The sequence below is a fragment of the Kogia breviceps genome, chromosome 6 (genome assembly GCF_026419965.1).
Source record: "Kogia breviceps isolate mKogBre1 chromosome 6, mKogBre1 haplotype 1, whole genome shotgun sequence".
NCBI classification, from domain to species: domain Eukaryota; kingdom Metazoa; phylum Chordata; class Mammalia; order Artiodactyla; family Physeteridae; genus Kogia; species Kogia breviceps.
This window is the reverse complement of record NC_081315.1, coordinates 59486420-59505018: the sequence shown is the minus strand read 5'-3', so window position 1 is coordinate 59505018 and position 18599 is coordinate 59486420. Positions and strand designations below refer to the sequence as shown.

Below are 18599 nucleotides of genomic sequence, written 5' to 3'. Positions count from 1 at the left end.
AAAGGGCTCAGCAGCAATGGATGGGAGGCTGGAGTGGATTCTCTCTAACCTTCCTTTCACTCTGGGAATTTTAAGTTTCTACTTTCAAGTCAATGAGAAACGAGTTCACAGGGGTGGTATTTTTGACCCCAGAGCCTGTGTTCTGAGCCAAGTATTCTGTCACATCCCATCAACCCGCCTCCTCCAAGCAGAAACCATGAGCCCTGCCACCCAACTCACGGTCATGTGGAGAGATGCTCCTGGAGAGCGCTTGGGTGCTTCCGGAGTCTGGGGTAAGATGGCGATGTTGAACATGCGGCTCTCCAGATGGGCGTGAGCCTCCGTGGCACTGGACACCTGCAAAGACACGGCACACTGGTGAGCCTCTGGTGGGCAGAGTATGTTTGCCTGTGTTTATTTTTTCCCTTTGGAACCATCTGTCTTTGAATTCTGTATGCTCCTGTACTACAATTTTCATTCTGCTCTTCATATTTTAAGATTCATTTTTTTACTGATTATAAAAAAGATACATAAGCATTTTAGGCAATTGCGAAGTTGCAGGAAGGTATAAATAAGGAATAAGAATCATCTAGAATTTCACTACCTAGAAATAGTCGTTACTAATATATCGCTGCATTTTAGTTTAATCTTTTTTCTATGCATATGTGAAACTATATACAATTGTATATTCTAAATGTTTACTTAACACAATACTAGGATATTTTGCTATACCATTAAACATTCTTGAAAACATAATTTTGATAGCTATATAGTGTCTCATTATGAACATACATAACACATTACATCAATATACGTGATGTTTATTTCACTTTAGTCTTTACCCAGCACAGATATCTACACCTAGATTATAAATGACAAATCCCAGCCTCATCACTGCAAGGCAAGATTAAGAACATTTACAACTAGGGTAGTGGTCACAAAATCAACTTTTTCCTGCTTCAGGAATGCTGAAAAATGATGCTTTTCTCATGCAGCCTCTCCCTTTCCTCAGTGCTACCTCGCTGTTCCCTTAAACTCGCCTTCCTTCCGTTGATTGCTCCTTAGGCTTGTTAGAAGAATTGCTAAGGCCCGTGTGGCCATACGGAGTTGCGTTAATTCCATGTGAGAGGGGGCAGGGTTCTGTAAATCCTGAGAAAAAGGCAGGAATAGCAGCTCTTTCTCTATGTCTTCGAAAGTTACACCCTCCAGGAAAACTGTCTTCTCTGTACCTTGATCACATCAGGCGCCTGGAGCTCAAGGCTCAGAATATCAACTTGTTTCCAAGGAGGCATCTTATAGTGTCACCATAAATAATATTAACAACCACAGCTATCATTCACTGAACATTTATCATGGGCTCGGCACTGTGCTAGCTACTTTTCAAAAGTTTTCTTACCGAAACCCATCAAGAAGATATTATTATCTCCCTTTTTACAGATGAGGAAACTGAAGGTCAAAAAGTTAAGGTGTCAAGGTCACATAGCCAACAAAGGTCGGTATTTAAAACCAGGTCAGCAGGTTTGCGACCTTCCTACTGACCACAATGACTCAAGTTGGAAGCTTTAGGACATCAGGAAAGGGGAAGATATGTTCTCCTATCTCTTGAAGAAAAGGAAAGGAACTCCGCAGGAAGTGAGAGGTGAGCAGATTACCAAGCAACGGACTCAGTTCTAGCTTCTCTAGCAAAGACACGGGTGTAAAATATGTTGGTCTTTTTCAAATTACATCCCCTGAGGCTATGTCAACGTGATCTGAATATGCCAAAACCAGGGCTCCTTCCCCTGCCAAATATGTGCCTGCTTTCTTCTCACTATGCCATACTCTAATTTTTTAATACCACTTTCATTACACAAATCCCAAGTCTTAGATGCAAAGTAACAGATGGGCTGCATTGATGGCTCTTGACAGCACATCAACATTAAAATGAAATTAAATCCATACAACTCATTGTATTGCATTTTCTGCTTTAAAGAAAATAAAAAAGAAGGGAGAAGAGAGAAGAATCATTAGAACGGCATCTTTTTTAAATAGTCTAAAATCCTAAGGGACACTAAAATGATGAATGGGGAAAGTTGGTAACCATTTATTTTAGCACGTAGCTACAGTGTCTGTGTCATTTCACATCAAAATATGAGATAAGCCTATCAAACCATGAGATTTAAAAAACAAACACACCAAAACCTTCACATCCAAGAGAAAATGATCCCAGAGAGTCGTTTCATACTTGCAATAAAGATGCTGTCAGTGTTCAAAATGTACTTTTTGAAATGCTTCACAGGGGGTTCACAAATCATGTAAGAAAACTGAGCTTGTTACTTCATAATTACTCCTTGTTTTAACCAAAAATAATTGCTATTCTTCTTTACCAGACACGATTCTGAATGACTTTGGGCTATAGGGTTTTATTTTTTTTTAATTTTCAATTTTTATTTTTTTTGTGGTACTCGGGCCTCTCACTGTTGTGGCCTCTCCTGTTGCAGAGCACAGGCTCCGGACGCGCAGGCAGCGGCCATGGCTCACGGGCCCAGCCGCTCCGCGGCATGTGGGATCTTCCCGGACCGGGGCACGAACCCGTGTCCCCTGCATAGGCAGGTGGACTCTCCATCACTGCGCCACCAGGGAAGCCCTATAGGGTTTTATTTTAAAATCCACTTCCAAAGGGTGATATACTGTCACTACTGAGGATATTCTAAAGAATATCCCACAGATTTTGAAGGAGATTTCAGGTAGGAGTTCTAAACATATTTTGAGCAGAATGTGTGAAGACCCTCCAAAGGGAACCACTTTCTAAGTAATGATGTTTTCAGAGTCTTCAACTCTGGTGAATTTGTTTACAAAAATCAGTAACTTTTGCTATTTTATAATAACCCACTTAGTAACCAACTTGCAAAAGCAATCAAATATCATTTTAGCAGGTGCTGAGAATCACTTTCCAGGGAAATGCTCCATACCGATAATGTTCTTCATACTGATGAAGGCAAAGGCAGATCTGAGGATTCTAGTTTGTTGAGGTGACTTCTTTTGATTGAGGTCTTTGCTTCCATTCTGACTCATTATTTGAGGACTGTTGAGTCCCCAGGTGCTAAAATTGAAAGATTAACTTGGGCAAAGGGCACATAATGTTTGCTCACTCATTGGACATTCAGTGTGCTCAGTATAATCTCATTTTAACTGTTTCCAGGTTTATTTCAACTAGCTCTCTGGGAAAGCACACTTTTTACACAATATAAATTAGTCAGACAATGAAGTACACACCAGGCATCAGGAGCAGAATGGATGATAATTTTAAAAAGGTGAGCTATCGTGGTAATTTATCCCCTACTGGATTCCTAGACAAAGGAAATGTCTCAGACTTAGAGGGATTGTGATGTTGCTTTGGCTGATCACCATGAGGGCTTCTTTATATTTTCCCTGACACTTTCCCCAAATCTTCTCTGTATCTATGCTTAAATGCTCTTTCTCATTCATACTTCCTCATTCCTTTGTGTTTCTGTTCCATTATTTATTTCCAAATTATACTTGACAGAGGTTTGTCTAATTTTATGGGTCTTTCCAAAGATTCAGGTTTTGTACTTATTTACCAATTCTAGCATCTTATAATTAGTCAATTCCTCTTTTACCCCTATAAATGCCTTCCTGTTGCCTTCCTTCGGCTTCTCTGTGGTTCTCCAGCTTCTTGAGTTGAATATTTAGTCCATTAATTTTCATGCTTTTCTGTTCAATAATAAGAGCTTAAGGCCATCGATTTTCTTCCGAGTATTACTTTGTTCACATCATTTAAGTTTTGATAAGTTGTTTCCTCCTGATCAATATTTCTTAATAGTTTGCCATTTTGATTTCCTTTTAGAACTAGTAATTATTAAGGAATTCCAAATGTTTTGATTTTTTTTGCCCTTTTATTATTAATTTCTAATTGTACTTCATAGTGGTCAGGGAATGTGCCCAGAATAATTTCTTGTTCTTTAATTTATTGACAGAATAAGTTAAACCAACCTTATAGTCTGGTTGCCTCAGTTGGCTCAGGCTACTCTAACAAAAATACCATAGACTGGGTGGCTTATAAACAACAGAAATTTATTTCTCACAGCTCTGGAGGCTAGAAGTCTGAGATCAAGGTGCCAGTATGGTTGGGTTCTAGTGACGGCGCTCTTCTGGGTGTGGACTGCCGACTTTTCACTGTATCCCCGTGGTGGGCAGCAGAGAGCGGGAACAAACACGCTTATGACTCTTGTAAGTATGCTAATCCCACTCATGAGGGTACTACCCTCATGACCTCATCTAATTCTAGTCAAAGGCCTCACCTCCATATACCATCACATGGAGGGGTAGGATTTCAACATATGAACTTTGGCGGGGACACAAACATCCAGTCTACAGCACTGGTATTTGACCAATCTCCGTAAATGGTAGTCACACACCCTTATACAGTAACAGGCAGTATTCTAAATGCTTTATATGTATTAACTCATTAAATCCTTACAGTAAAGCTATTTTACAGATGAGGAAATGGAAGCACAAGGATTTTGCCCAAGTAATCTTCCCAAAGCTAGTACATGGGAGAAGTGAAACGTGAACCCAATGGGTTTGGCTGCTCAGTCCGTGACCTTATCATAAGATGGTAAATGTTCCAAAAACATTTGAAAAAAGAAAATAAGATTTTTTTTCTCCATGTGGTATTTTAACATTTTGAAAACACTTTTTTTCCCCAAACAATTTAGCCATTATCTATTATATACCACTTTGTTGTAGAATGACTCTGCTTGTAGAGACACCCAAAAGGCTGAATTGACAGATTAAAAAAAAAATTTCTCAATGCTACTAGTTACATTTTTTTTTCTCCCAAATGTGACTTCCAGGCAAACACAGAAAATGACCTGAGTTGCTTATAAATAAGGGTGATGGTTTTCATCAGACTATCCAGACATCAGAAGATTCAGGAAGGAGAGGGTACCTGAAAGTGGAAGGAGTCACTCTGGGCTGGGACCCCTGAGTGCCGGTACCACACGATGCCTTCGTTGATGTCTTGCTGGGTGAACGTGCTGGTGGGAGTTGCTGTCCTCCCATCAGGAAGGTGCTGCCCTTTGTCTGCGGGGCTGTCTGCAGGCATATTAAACACAAGCACCACCTCCCCTAGGAAAGCCACACAGTTAGTGAGGACCCATGGGAAAAGTAAAAGTAAATCAGAGCTCTCGTCTCCTTTTCTACCACTTGTTTTTAAACAGAAAAGATATGATGTGCTTCTTTATTTTTATCCAAGGTGAAGGAAAAGATATTAACACAGAATTCAACAGATATCATAAAATCCACCTTTAGACATAAAATTCCCAGTCTTTCAATTAAAAGAGCTAAGCCATTCGAGGGCAATTCATGTATCAAGTTACTGACTTTTATCTATTAAAATTATATAAGGAGACCCATATAGTCGTGAACACTGCAAATACTGGGCATTGAATGGATTCATTTCTACCCACAGCTGTCTATGAACAGAAAATGTTTTCCTACCAGGAGATTTTTTTTGGTGTAAACACAAGGGGAAATTAGAAGAAATTCAGAAAAAATCATCCTTGGAAGAGTTCTATACAATGAAAATAATAATAGCTAACACTTGAATGCATATGACGTGCTGCATGAAGCATGTTACATAGTGGCTCAGACCCAGTTCCACCACATCAAGCTGGGTGAGCTTACTTAGGTATTATTAGTCTCTGTTCCTTGTTGGTAAAATGAGAATAATAGTACATACATCATAGGTGCTTTAAAACAGTGTTGGTTATTCTTATTATGTTATTTAATCCTTCTGAAGATGCTATTGTCATCTCCATTTTAAAGACAAAGTTCTTTATGCTCAGAGAAGTTCAATAACTTGTTTGAGGTCATGCAAGTCCAAAGTGGAGGAGCTGGGATTTGAATCTGAAGCTCATTTTCCTGGTCATGAAACTCTGTTACCCATCATCGTTATTTTATGTTCACAGACCAACAATTACCTTGATAAATAACTGATCATGTTTTCTCCTCCTTCATTTTCTAAACTTTATTAGAATTGAAGCAATGAAATCTAAATCTAAACATCACCACCAACACCACCAATCTGTTTCTATTGCTTATTCTTAACCCGAAGCTACTATTTTCTTAAAGTGAGATTAAAAATACAAAGGTGTTATAGAAACAATCAAAATTTCCCAAGGAGAATATGCCTTCAAGTGAAGACCAAGGAGAAGAATGGATGAACTGCTAAAAACAGAAGCCACGTTCTCAGAAAAATGCATCTAACAATAAATCTGAAAGAAGTCTCTCTACCGCTCAGATTTGTAAGAGGGAGAGAAGAATGTGTGTGTGTGTGTGTGTGTGTGTGTGTGTGTGTGTGTCTGTGTGTGTGTGAGAGAGAGAGAGAGAGAGAGAGAGAGAAAGAAAGAGAGACAGAGAAACTGTATACATCTTTTAAATGTTCTGTAGGAGGATACCCAGATCTCAGTGCCCTAGATATATCAGGCAATTGATAGTGCACTGTGATTACCCCAGAGAAATTTGTTCTCTTATTCAAAGGAAATACTCATTCTAATATTTATATGCTCTAAATTCAAGTTAAAAATGCACATAATATCCTGGATAGTGATGAAATACTGAAGTAATAGAAAAACATCAATATTCTTCTTAAAATAATCATGTGTAGAATCAACTCACTCTAGTTTCTTTCTTGTACTGTTTCTCATTTATACCTAAGTCACCAATTCCATTACCCATCTCTCCCTGGTTCAACTTCTGTTCATAAGATCTTGCTAATAAACATGCTTTCCCAGGATGTGGCCTGTTTATGAATGTGAGTAGTTACAGAATAGTCTGAAAGGAGATTTCCACAGTGAAAATGTGGAGAGTAGAAAAATCAAAAACATTCAAATGCCAATTTCCTGGCTATTCTGCTTTATAATAGGAAGGCAAAGCAGAATTTTCCTAACAAGTCCTAATGAAATAAACCTATTTTTCAGATTAAAAAACAAAAAACCCTTTGCAATACTATGCAAATTAACAGGAATCATAGGATGCTGGTTAATCCCATTAATTTCAACTCAGTAAACAGTCAGTGAACACCTGTTAAGGGCTAGCTACTGTGGTGAGCCCTTTGGGGTGGGGGACTCAAAGATCAGTAAGATGCAGTTCTTTCCCCTTGAGATCAGCCCCATAAGCAACTGGGAGCCTCTGTGAGATTTTCAGTAGGTTAATGGCATGAACTGATTTAGAACACAGAATATATGCAAAAGTTCTGTTAAAGGGGCTGGACTTTGTTTCATAAAAATGATAACAATAGTGGCTAACAATTATGTGGACAGTTTGGTCAACTATAAGTCTGCTGTAAAATCCAGATGAGAGATGGGAACCCGAACTAAAGCAACAGAGGTAAGATTGGACACATATAAACAGATACAAGAATCATTGAGATGTGGCACATATATACAATGGAATATTACTCAGCCATAAAAAGAAGTGAAACCGAGTTATCTGTAGTGAGGTGGATAGACTTGGAGTCTGTCATACAGAGTGAAGTAAGTTAGAAGGAGAAAAACAAATACGGTAGGCTAACACATATATATGGAATCTAAGAAAAAAAATGTCATGAAGAGACTAGGGGTAGGATGGGAATAAAACACAGACCTACTAGAGCATGGACTTGAGGATATGGGGAGGGGGAAGGGTAAGCAGTGACAAAGTGAGAGAGTGGCATGGACATATATACACTACCAAACGTAAGGTGGATAGCTAGTGAGAAGCAGCTGCATGGCAAAGGGAGATCAGCTCCGTGCTTTGTGACCACCTAGAGGGGTGGGATAGGGAGGGTGGGAGGGAGGGAGACGCAAGAGGGAAGAGATATGGGAACATATGTATATGTATAACTGATTCACTTTGTTGTAAAGCAGAAACTAACACACCGTTGTAAAGCAATTATACTCCAATAAAGATGTTTAAAAAAAAGAATCATTGAGGAAGTGGAAGCAACAGAACTTGACAAATGTGGCTGTAAAGGGTAAGAAAGAGGGAAGAATCAGATGATCACCTATTAGGTTGGGTGGTGTGTAGGGAAGCGATGCCACAAATGGGATGAGCTGGTAGAAGAAAAGATGAAGAGTTAGAGTTTAGCACTGGGTATGATGAATACAAGGTACCTTTGTGCCAAGCCCATGAGTAGACAGGGAGAAATACCGATATTTTGTAGGGTTCACTCCATCGAGGTGAGAGCTTTTGCATAATACCTCACCTCTGCTTTTATCATAGTATGACAAAATCAAGGAGATGACTCTTTAAATATATGAAAATACATGTTTAAAAAATAGTCCAGGCTTGCTCTCTCCTCATAATCTCTCTCACTCTCCTCATAATCTCTCTCTCTCTCCTCATAATCTCTCTCACTCTCCTCACAATCTCTCTCTCTCTCCTCATAATCTCTCTCTCTCTCCTCATAATCTCTCTCTCTCCTCAAAATCTCTCTCTCTCTCCTCATAATCTCTCTCACTCTCCTCACAATCTCTCTCTCTCTCCTCATAATCTCTCTCTCTCCTCATAATCTCTCTCTCTCCTCAAAATCTCTCTCTCTCTCCTCATAATTTCTCTCACTCTCCTCACAATCTCTCTCTCTCCTCACAATCTCTCTCTCTCTCCTCATAATCTCTCTCTCTCCTCAAAATCTCTCTCTCTCTCCTCATAATCTCTCTCTCTCCTCATAATCTCTCTCTCTCCTCATAATCTCTCTCTCTCCTCAAAATCTCTCTCTCTCTCCTCATAATTTCTCTCACTCTCCTCACAATCTCTCTCTCTCCTCACAATCTCTCTCTCTCTCCACATAATATCTCTCTCTCTCCTCATAATCTCTCTCTCTCTCCTCATAATCTCTCTCTCCTCATAATCTCTCTATATATATATCCTCATAATCTCTCTCTCTCCTCATATTCTCTCTCTCCTCATAACTTCTCTCTCTCCTCATTATCTCCCTCTCTCTCCTCATAATCTCTCTCAATCCTCACAATCTCTGTATCTCTCTCCTCATAATCTCTCTCTCTCCTCATAATCTATCTCTCGCTCCTCATAATCTCGCTCTCTCCTCATAATCTCTCTCTCATAATCCCTCTCTGTCTCTCTCCTAATAAACTCTCTCTCCCTCTCCTCATAATCTCTCTCTCCTCATAATCTCTCTCTCTCCTCATAATCTCTCTCTCTCCTCATAATCTCTCTCTCCTCATAATCTCTCTCACTCTCCTCACAATCTCTCTCTCTCTCCTCATACTCTCTCTCCTCATTATCTCCCTCTCTCTCCTCATAATCTCTCTCTCTCTCCTCATAATCTCTCTCTCTCCTCATAATCTCTCTCTCTACTCATAGTCTCTCTCTCTCCTCATAATCTCTCACTCTCTCCTCATAATATCTCTCTCCTCACAATCTCTCTCTCTCCTCATAATCTCTCTCTCCTCATAATCTCTCTCTCCTCATAGTCTCTCTCTCCTCATAATCTCTCTCTCTCTCCTCATAATTTCTCTCCTCATTATCTCTCTCCTCATAATCTCTCTCTCCTCATAATCTCTCTCTCTCCTCATAATCTCTCTCTCTTCTCATTATCTCCCTCTCTCTCCTCATAATCTCTCTCTCCTCATAATCTCTCTCTCTCTCCACATAATTTCTCTCCACATTATCTCTCTCCTCATAATCTCTCTCTCCTCATAATCTCTCTCTCTCTCCTCATAATCTCTCTCTCTCTCCTCATAATCTCTCTCTCTCTTCATAATCTCTATCTCTCCTCACAATCTCTCTCTCCTCAAAATCCCTCTCTCTCCTCATAAGCTCTCTCTCTCCTCACAGTCTCTCTCTCTCCTCATAATCTCTCTCCTCATAATGTCTCTCTCTCTCCTCATAATCTCTCTCTCCTCATAATCTCTCTCTCTCCTCATAATCTCTCTCTCTCTCCTCATAATCTCTCTCACTCTCCTCACAATCTCCCTCTCTCTCCTCATAATCTCTCTCTCTCCTCACAATCTCTCTCTCTCTCCTCATAATCTCTCTCTCTCCTCATAATCTCTCTCTCTCTCCTCATAATCTCTCTCTCTCCTCAAAATCTCTCTCTCTCTCCTCATAATCTCTCTCTCCTCATAATCTCTCTCTCTCCTCAAAATCTCTCTCTCTCCTCATAATCTCTCTCTCTCCTCATAATCTCTCTCTCTCCTCATTATCTCCCACTCTCTCCTCATAATCTCTCTCTCCTCATAATTTCTCTCTCTCTCCTCATAATCTCTCTCTCTCTCTCCTCATAATCTCTCTCTCTCTCCTCATAATCTCTCTCTCTCCTCAAAATCTCTCTCTCCTCATAATCCCTCTCTCTCCTCAAAATCTCTCTCTCTCTCCTCATAATCTCTCTCACTCTCCTCACAATCTCTCTCTCCTCATAATCTCTCTCTCTCCTCAAAATCTCTCTCTCTCTCCTCATAATCTCTCTCACTCTCCTCACAATCTCTCTCTCTCCTCATAATCTCTCTCTCTCCTCACAATCTCTCTCTCTCTCCTCACAATCTATCTCTCTCTCCTCAAAATCTCTCGCTCTCTCCTCATAATCTCTCTCTCTCCTCATAATCTCTCTCTCCTCATAGTCTCTCTCTCTCCTCATAATCTCTCTCTCTCCTCATAATCTCTCTCTCTCCTCATAATCTCTCTCTCCTCATAATCCCTCTCTCCTCATAATCTCTCTCTCTCCTCATAATCTCTCTCTCTCCTCATAATCTCTCTCTCTCTCCTCATAATCTCTCTCTCTCCTCATAATCTCTCTCTCTCCTCATAATCTCTCTCTTTCTCCTCATAATCTCTCTCTCTCTCCTCATAATCTCTCTCTCTCCTCATAATCTCTCTCTCTCTCCTCATAATCCTCTCACTCTCCTCATAATCTCTCTCTCCTCATAATCTCTCTCTCTCTCCTCATAATCTCTCTCTCTCTCCTCATAATCTCTCTCTCTCTCCTCATAATCTCTCTCACTCTCCTCACAATCTCTCTCTCTCTCCTCATAATCTCTCTCTCTCCTCAAAATCTCTCTCTCTCTCCTCATAATCTCCCTCTCTCTCCTCATAATCTCTCTCTCTCTCCTCATAATCTCTCTCTCTCCTCATAATCTCTGTCTCTCTCCTCATAATCTCTCTCTCTCTCCTCATAATCTCTCTCTCTCTCCTCATAATCTCTATCTCCTCATAATCTCTCTCTCTCCTCATAATCTCTCTCTCTCCTCATAATCTCTCTCTCTCTCCTCATAATCTCTCTCTCCTCATAACTTCTCTCCTCATAATCTCTCTCTCCTCATAATCTCTCTCTCTCTCCTCATAATCTCTCTCTCCTCAAAATCTCTCTCTCCTCATAATCTCTCTCTCCTCATAATCTCTCTCTCTCCTCACATTCTCTCTCTCTCTCCTCATAATCTCTCTCTCTCTCCTCATAATCTCTCTCTCTCTCCTCATAATCTCTCTCTCTCTCCTCATAATCTCTCTCTCTCTCCTCATAATCTCTCTCTCTCCTCATAATCTCTCTCTCTCCTCATAATCTCTCTCTCTCCTCATAATCTCTCTCTCTCTCCTCATAATCTCTCTCTCCTCATAATCCCTCTCTCCTCATAATCTCTCTCTCTCCTCATAATCTCTCTCTCTCCTCATAATCTCTCTCTCTCCTCATAATCTCTCTCTCTCCTCATAATCTCTCTCTCTCTCCTCATAATCTCTCTCTCCTCATAATCCCTCTCTCCTCATAATCTCTCTCTCTCCTCATAATCTCTCTCTCTCTCCTCATAATCTCCCTCTCTCTCCTCATAATCTCTCTCTTTCTCCTCATAATCTCTCTCTCTCCTCATAATCTCTCTCTCTCCTCATAATTTCTCTCTCTCTCCTCATAATCTCTCTCTCTCCTCATAATCTCTCTCTCTCCTCATAATCTCTCTCTCTCTCCTCATAATCTCTCTCTCCTCATAATTTCTCTCTGTCTCCTCATTATCTCCCTCTCTCTTCTCATTATCTCCCTCTCTCTCCTCAAAATCTCTCTCTGTTTCCTCATAATCTCTCTCTCCAAAAAAAAAAAAAAAGATAAAAAAATAGTCCAGGCTTAAATAACAGAAAATAACATCTACTAGTGATTTCCTTTATGCTGAACTCAATATTTTAACCAAGAAACTTTATGGGAAAATATAATAGGTATTAAGAATTAGAATCTCAGGATTTCCCTGGTGGCACAGTGGTTAGGAATCCACCTGCTAATGCAGAGGACACCGGGTCGATCCCTGGTCTGGGAAGATCCTGCATGCCGTGGAGCAACTAAGCCCGTGAGCCATGACTACTGAGCCTGCGCTCTAGAGCCCACGTGCCACAACTACTGAGCCTGTGCTCTAGAGCCCACATGCCACAATTACTGAGGCTGTGTGCCGCAACTACTGAAGCCTGTGCGCCTAGAGCCCATGCTCCGCAACAAGAGAAGCTACCACAATGAGGAGCCCCTGCACCGCAATGAAGAGTAGCCCCAGCTCTGGGCAACTAGAGAAAGCCTGCACACAGCAACGAAGACCCAACACAGCCAAAAAATTGAAAAATAAATTAAAAAAAAAAAGATTTGCGTTAAGTGGGCTTCTCATTCCCACCTCCTTTTTCACTCTTGAATGGCTCCTAAGGGTAATGCGATTTGATTATTACCAGTAGGGAGCTCTGAACACACAGAAATAGGAGTATGTTCATAGGAAGAAGTTAATTAAGAGAGTTATAGTAGGAAAGGGTCACAATTAGGCTTACATGGCATTTATCAAGCTGAAATGGCTTTTTAAAAAATCACTTAATTCCGCATTGTTCTATTTAATACTTAAACGGAATATTGGGATATTGGGCTATCTTTAGGAAATTTAATTTTTTGACTTAAAAAAAAATTATTTATTTATTTATTGGCTGTGTTGGGTCTTCATTTCTGTGCAAGGGCTTTCTCTAGTTGGGGCGAGCGGGGGCCACTCTTCATTGCAGTGCGTGGGCCTCTTACTGTCGCGGCCTCTCTTGTTGCAGAGCACAAGCTCCAGACGCACAGGCTCAGTAGTTGTGGCTCACAAGCCTAGTTGCTCCACGGCATGTGGGATCTTCCCAGACCAGGGCTCGAACCCGTGTCCCCTGCATTGGCAGGCAGATTCTCAACCACTGCGCCACCAGGGAAGCACTAATTTTTTGACTTTTAATGCTCAAGACAAAGGTAAAGAATTTAAGACATCAAACCAGTCAAAGATTTTTAGAGCTGAAAAGGACTTAAACATTGTCTAGCTTAAAATCAGTGGGTGAAATAAAGCAAAGTTGAATAAGGTCTGTGAACTAATTAATAGCATTGTATCAATGCTAATTTCCTGGTTTTGATTATTGTCCTATGATTATGTAAGATGTTAACACTGGAGGAAGCTGGATAAAGGATATTCAAGAGCTCTTTGTACTATTTTTGCAACATTTCAGTAAGTCTAAAATTATTTTAAAATAAAAAGTTAAAAACTTATCTAGCTTCATCTTTCAAAGAAGCTTATGGCTCAAGGGGGTCCATCTGCCTTCCTCAAGGTTACGCAACTATAATAAATGACAGCTCAGCTAGACTGACTGTTTTATAATTCTATCAATTCTTGATTAGATTATGCTTTTCAATGCCTTTGTGGACTCTATACTTATTTTTAAATAGTACAAAAGTTAATTTTTTCCTCACCACAGAAAATATACAATTTTAAAAATCTGATAAACCTGAGGAAAAACAGATTGTTATTTCTCTGCTATTTATCACGCCAAGCAATTTTAATGAATATATTTTTCATTTTCAGGTGATTATTTCTTTTAAAAAATCTACCTGCCTGTTGTTTTTATTTTTATATCATTTTGTCATCTCCTTACAGTTTCGATCCATTCTTTTGTGTCTTTAAATCTTTTTAAATATGCTTATTTCATAGTTTTTGTAAGCTTGTTCCTTCATTTGAAACCTTGGGGTTTTAATCTTCTTGTTTGTTTTAGTTATGATACTATAGATTATTTCTTCATATGTTCTGTAATTCTGAATTCTGAGTTAATCTTCAGTGGTTTTATCTGTGAGAATCTTGTGTGGTCTGGAGTTGAGGGTGGACATTCCACAGCAGTTTCTACTAGTTTCTGCAAGGGACCCAGGAAGTATCATTGGCCTGAGGTCAATTTTCATATTAATGCCTCAGCTTTGGGTTTCTCAGATTATGCACACAGTATAACTTAACCTTGGATCTTCAGGAGAAACAGGCCTGAATTTCTGAATTCTCAGCAGACTATTTTTGCTCCCTCTGAGCCCTGGGAAACACAGGTAAATTTCTTTGCCATCTCTCTGCGTTAGTGAGCTTTTTGTCTTAATTCCAACTTTCTGTCTCTCCACGGGCATTAAATCCCAAGCCCCCAGGTTACTGAGACACACACAACCCCTCAGGCAAGCTATGCCATCAGCTCCTGCCCAGATTGGCTTTCAGTTCCTTCTCTGTGTCTGGCACTTGGAGATTTCTCTGTATTCTTGGGAGGTCAGCTTTGAGTGCCTTATAGTTCTGAATCTCTTTTATCCATCATTTCTAGGTGATGATGATGGGTTATCATACTCTACTATCTTGCTAGAAGTGGAAGTAACAATGGAGATCTTGAGAAATGTTTTTATGTAAAGTCTTTTCTTAAAAAGAAAGTCTCAAGAAGTGCGGTGATGTTCTGGGTGGGACACAAGGTGGAGTTTGAAAGCCTGAGCTTTGACATTGTATTGACATGTTATTAGCCAGGTGACTTTTAATAAGTTACCTTCTCTGTAAAATGAAGTTGTTTTAAAACTTAAATTTTAGGTTTAAATATACTGTGTTTACATTACTTAGCATACCAATAATATGATAGCTATTTTGATTATTCTGTCTTTAAAGGGGATGCATGGGGTATTAGAAAGCTGAGTTCATTGGAAACACACCCTGGCTGTGTGGCTTTGTACAAAAGCAAGTCCAAGACTGCTGAATGCAGTGATGAAATCATGAATCATGACAAGGGAAAAAAGAGTTACCAAATTGGGGGTGGTCCTGTGTAATTTTGTAGATGATTTCTGAGGCTCTGGCACCTGGAGCTTCAGCCTGTAAGATTCTGTTGGTAATCTGCAGCATCCCACCTTCTGGAACCCACACCACTGAATTAGCCACAAGTTGAAGACCTCTATCGTTCTAGAATAAAGAGAGAGTACAGAATTAGGTCCAAGCAAAAAAAAGAAAATACCAGTCCTTAAAAACATAAGTTGTTAGGTCCCATTGCTGCTAAAGATTGCCTAATAAGAGATTCATAGCTTTAGAGTCATACTATGAACAGTGTATATGTAATTATGTATATATATATATATGCATGTGTCTGTATACATGTAGATACATATATCCTACGTTTTCTCCTAATTTATCATAAGCATATAACTTGTATCATTCAGGAAGACTAAGCCTCTCCATTTCTTTCTTTCATTTGTCTATCTACCTGTCTTCCCATCTTCCCCATCCATCTATTTTCAAGAACTATTCATTAAGCACCTATTATATGCCAGATCTTTTGCTAGAGGCCTGATGTATAGAAGGTTGTCTGAAATAAGACCTCAGTTTCAGAACCTACAGTCTAGTGGAGCAGACAGACATATAAAAGTTATTAAAATAATCATAGTTATTAATATAGTCATCACAAGTGATGATCTATAAGAAGTTTGAGCAGGGTACTGTGGGAGAATAAAGGAAAAAGGAGATTTCCTCTTTGGGGAAGGAATGCTCAGGAAGATTTTCCTATGGAAATACCATTTAATTATTGAATGACAAAGAATGGGCTTTCTTTTTTTTTTTTTTTTTTTTTTTTTTTTTTTTTTTTTTTTTTTTCGGTATGCGGGCCTCTCACCGTTGCGGCCTCTCCCATTGCGGAGCACAGGCTCCGGACGCGCAGGCCCAGCGGCCATGGCTCACGGGCCCAGTTGCTCCGCGGCATGCGGGATCCTCCCGGACCAGGGCACGAACCCGTGTCTCCTGCATCGGCAGGCGGACTCTCAACCACTGCACCACCAGGGAAGCCCAGAATGGGCTTTCTAAGTGGATAAGTGAAACAGACTCCAGGAAGAGGGCCCAGCCTAAGCAAAAACATGAGACAATGTACTCTGTGCTTAATAAAATATCCAAGTGACTGGGCAAGCAAAGTCTAGGGAGCTAGGGGAGGGGGTGAATAAAAAGTGACTCCTAATGTAGGCTAGTAGAAGGTAGAAGCTGTGCTATAAGTCTCCACTTAGCTTGTAGGCACTGTAAAGTCAACATGAATCTTCAGGGAAGGAAATGCGATGATCAGGTTTGGGTTTTGGAGAGCCTCCAGCAGCAAGAGATGGGAGGGACTAGAGGTGGTGTGAATCTGGAGCTGCAGAAACCATTTAACAAATTCTTGTAATGGCTCAGGTGAGAGAAGATGAAAAGGTGATTGCAGTGGGAATGAATAGTTAGAAACAGATTCCAGAAACACTACAGAGGCCAAACAGACAGGCCTCGATGACTGATTGAAAGTGAAGCCCTTAGAAACAGCAGTTGGGAATAGCTGACTAGAAGAAATCGCCTACTTAGCACTCCTGAGAAGGCAACCATTCTAATTGTTAAAGCTAATGTCATTAAAAAGTGCTGATTTGCAAGGTGCACACCTCTTCCAAAGCCTTCTAATTGACATTTTCCACCGAATAGGATCAGTGAGGCTGCCTGTGTTCAGTTTTCATACTTTCAAAATCAGTAAATCCAATGTTTTCAAATAGGGCATTTCAGAAGGGATGTTATTCTAAATTATTGCTATTACTTTCAAATATGCCAGTAAACAGAAGAGAGCAAACAACATTCCCAAGAGGGGAATATTCAGAACAGAAGAAACAAATATTCATTTGCTGTCACTTGAGAGCATTTGCCCCTCTCAGGAGGTGGGCACAGCTATTTTCACCACAATCACCAAGAAAGTGTCAGTGCCCAGAAGGACAGCAGCCAACGTGCCTCCCGTGTGATCGGTGCTCAGGGAAAAATCCCACAGAATTCTTTTCTTTCACCATTGATTTACCATATTATTTATGAAAACATCAAAGTGTGCCAAGAACTTTGCATGTTACCTACCAGAATTCTGGGGGAAAGGGCCCTATTCACTCCAGCTGTTTTACATAACATAATACATTTGGACCCAGGAATATTAATTGCTAGAAATATTTCTAATAGCAGCAGTCCATCACGTTTGATTATGTGATGGAGATCAGTCACACACAGCAACCACATTCTTGGACCGATAAGGCAGTGTGGTTTTTCAAATTCCAAGCAAGTAAATAAGCAGCATGCCCTGATGTCTCTCCTACTACATTTCTATATTGACTATACTTTATCAGTACAATTCTCTGTAACTCCTGTGTAAGTGTCAATTTTTAGGAGACAGTTCTCCTTGCAAGTCAGTGTTCAGAGACCGGCAACATATGGAAGCTTCTTAGAATTTTAGACTCTCAGACCTTCTGAATCAGACATTCTGCATTAGAATCTGCATTTTAATTTTTTCACCAGCTTTACTGAAGTATACTTGATAAATAAAAATTGTATATATTTCAGGTGTACAACATGATGTTTTGATATATGTATAGATTGTGAAATGATTAGCACAATCAAACTAATTAAGCCATCCACCACCTCACATAGTTATAAATATTTGTGTGTGGTGAAAAAACTTAAGATCAACTCTCTTAGCAAGTATGTAATACAGTATGATTAAGTATAATCACCATGCTATATGTTAGATCTACAGAATTATTCATCTCTGATAACTGGATCTGTTTTTTTTTTAAATTATTAATTTTATTAATTTATTTTTGGCTGTGTTGGGTCTTCATTTCTGTGCGAGGGCTTTCTCTAGTTGCGGCGAGCGGGGGCCACTCTTCATCGCGGTGCGCGGGCCTCTCACTGTCGCGGCCTCTCTTGTTGCGGAGCACAGGCTCCAGACGCGCAGGCTCAGCAGTTGTGGCTCATGGGCCCAGTTGCTCCGCGGCATGTGGGATCTTCCCAGACCAGGGCTCGAACCCGTGTCCCCTGCATTGGCAGGCAGATTCTCAACCACTGCGCCACCAGGGAAGCCCTGGATCTTTGTACCTTTGACCAGTATCTCCCAGTTTCCCCCCTTCCACCCAGCAACCACCATTCTACCCTGCTTTTATGAGTCTGACTTCTTTAAGGTTACAAATATAAGTGAGAGTGTGCAGTATTTGTCTTTGTGCTTAGCTTATTTTAAAGGCTCATCTATGCAGTCACAAATGACAGGATTTCCTTCTTTTTAAGGCTGAATAATATTCCATTGTATATACAACCACATTTTCTTTATCCATTCATCTACTGATGGACACTTAGGTTTTTTTTTTTTTTTAATATCTTTATTGGAGAATAATTGCTTTACAATGTTGTGTTAGTTTCTGCTATATAACAAAGTTAATCAGCTGTATGTACACGTATATCCCCATATCTCCTCCCTCTTGCATCTCCTTCCCATCCTCCTTATCCCACCCCTCTAGGTGGTCGCAAAGCACTGAGATGATCTCCCTGTGCTATGCAGCTGCT

General features: G+C 40.1%; 1 protein-coding gene across 2 annotated transcripts in view; it reads right to left on the bottom strand.

Annotated features, from left to right (window-relative positions):
* FRAS1 (Fraser extracellular matrix complex subunit 1) overlaps positions 1-18599 on the bottom strand; it is a 450824-nt gene that overhangs the window by 127532 nt on the left and 304693 nt on the right. For both annotated transcript variants that reach the window (XM_059065863.2, XM_067035878.1), the window contains 3 exons: positions 15038-15191; positions 4931-5109; positions 220-336 (listed from right to left, as the gene is read on the bottom strand). In XM_059065863.2, the coding sequence (XP_058921846.1) occupies positions 220-336; positions 4931-5109; positions 15038-15191 (450 nt within the window). The remainder of the gene's footprint in view (positions 1-219; positions 337-4930; positions 5110-15037; positions 15192-18599) is intronic.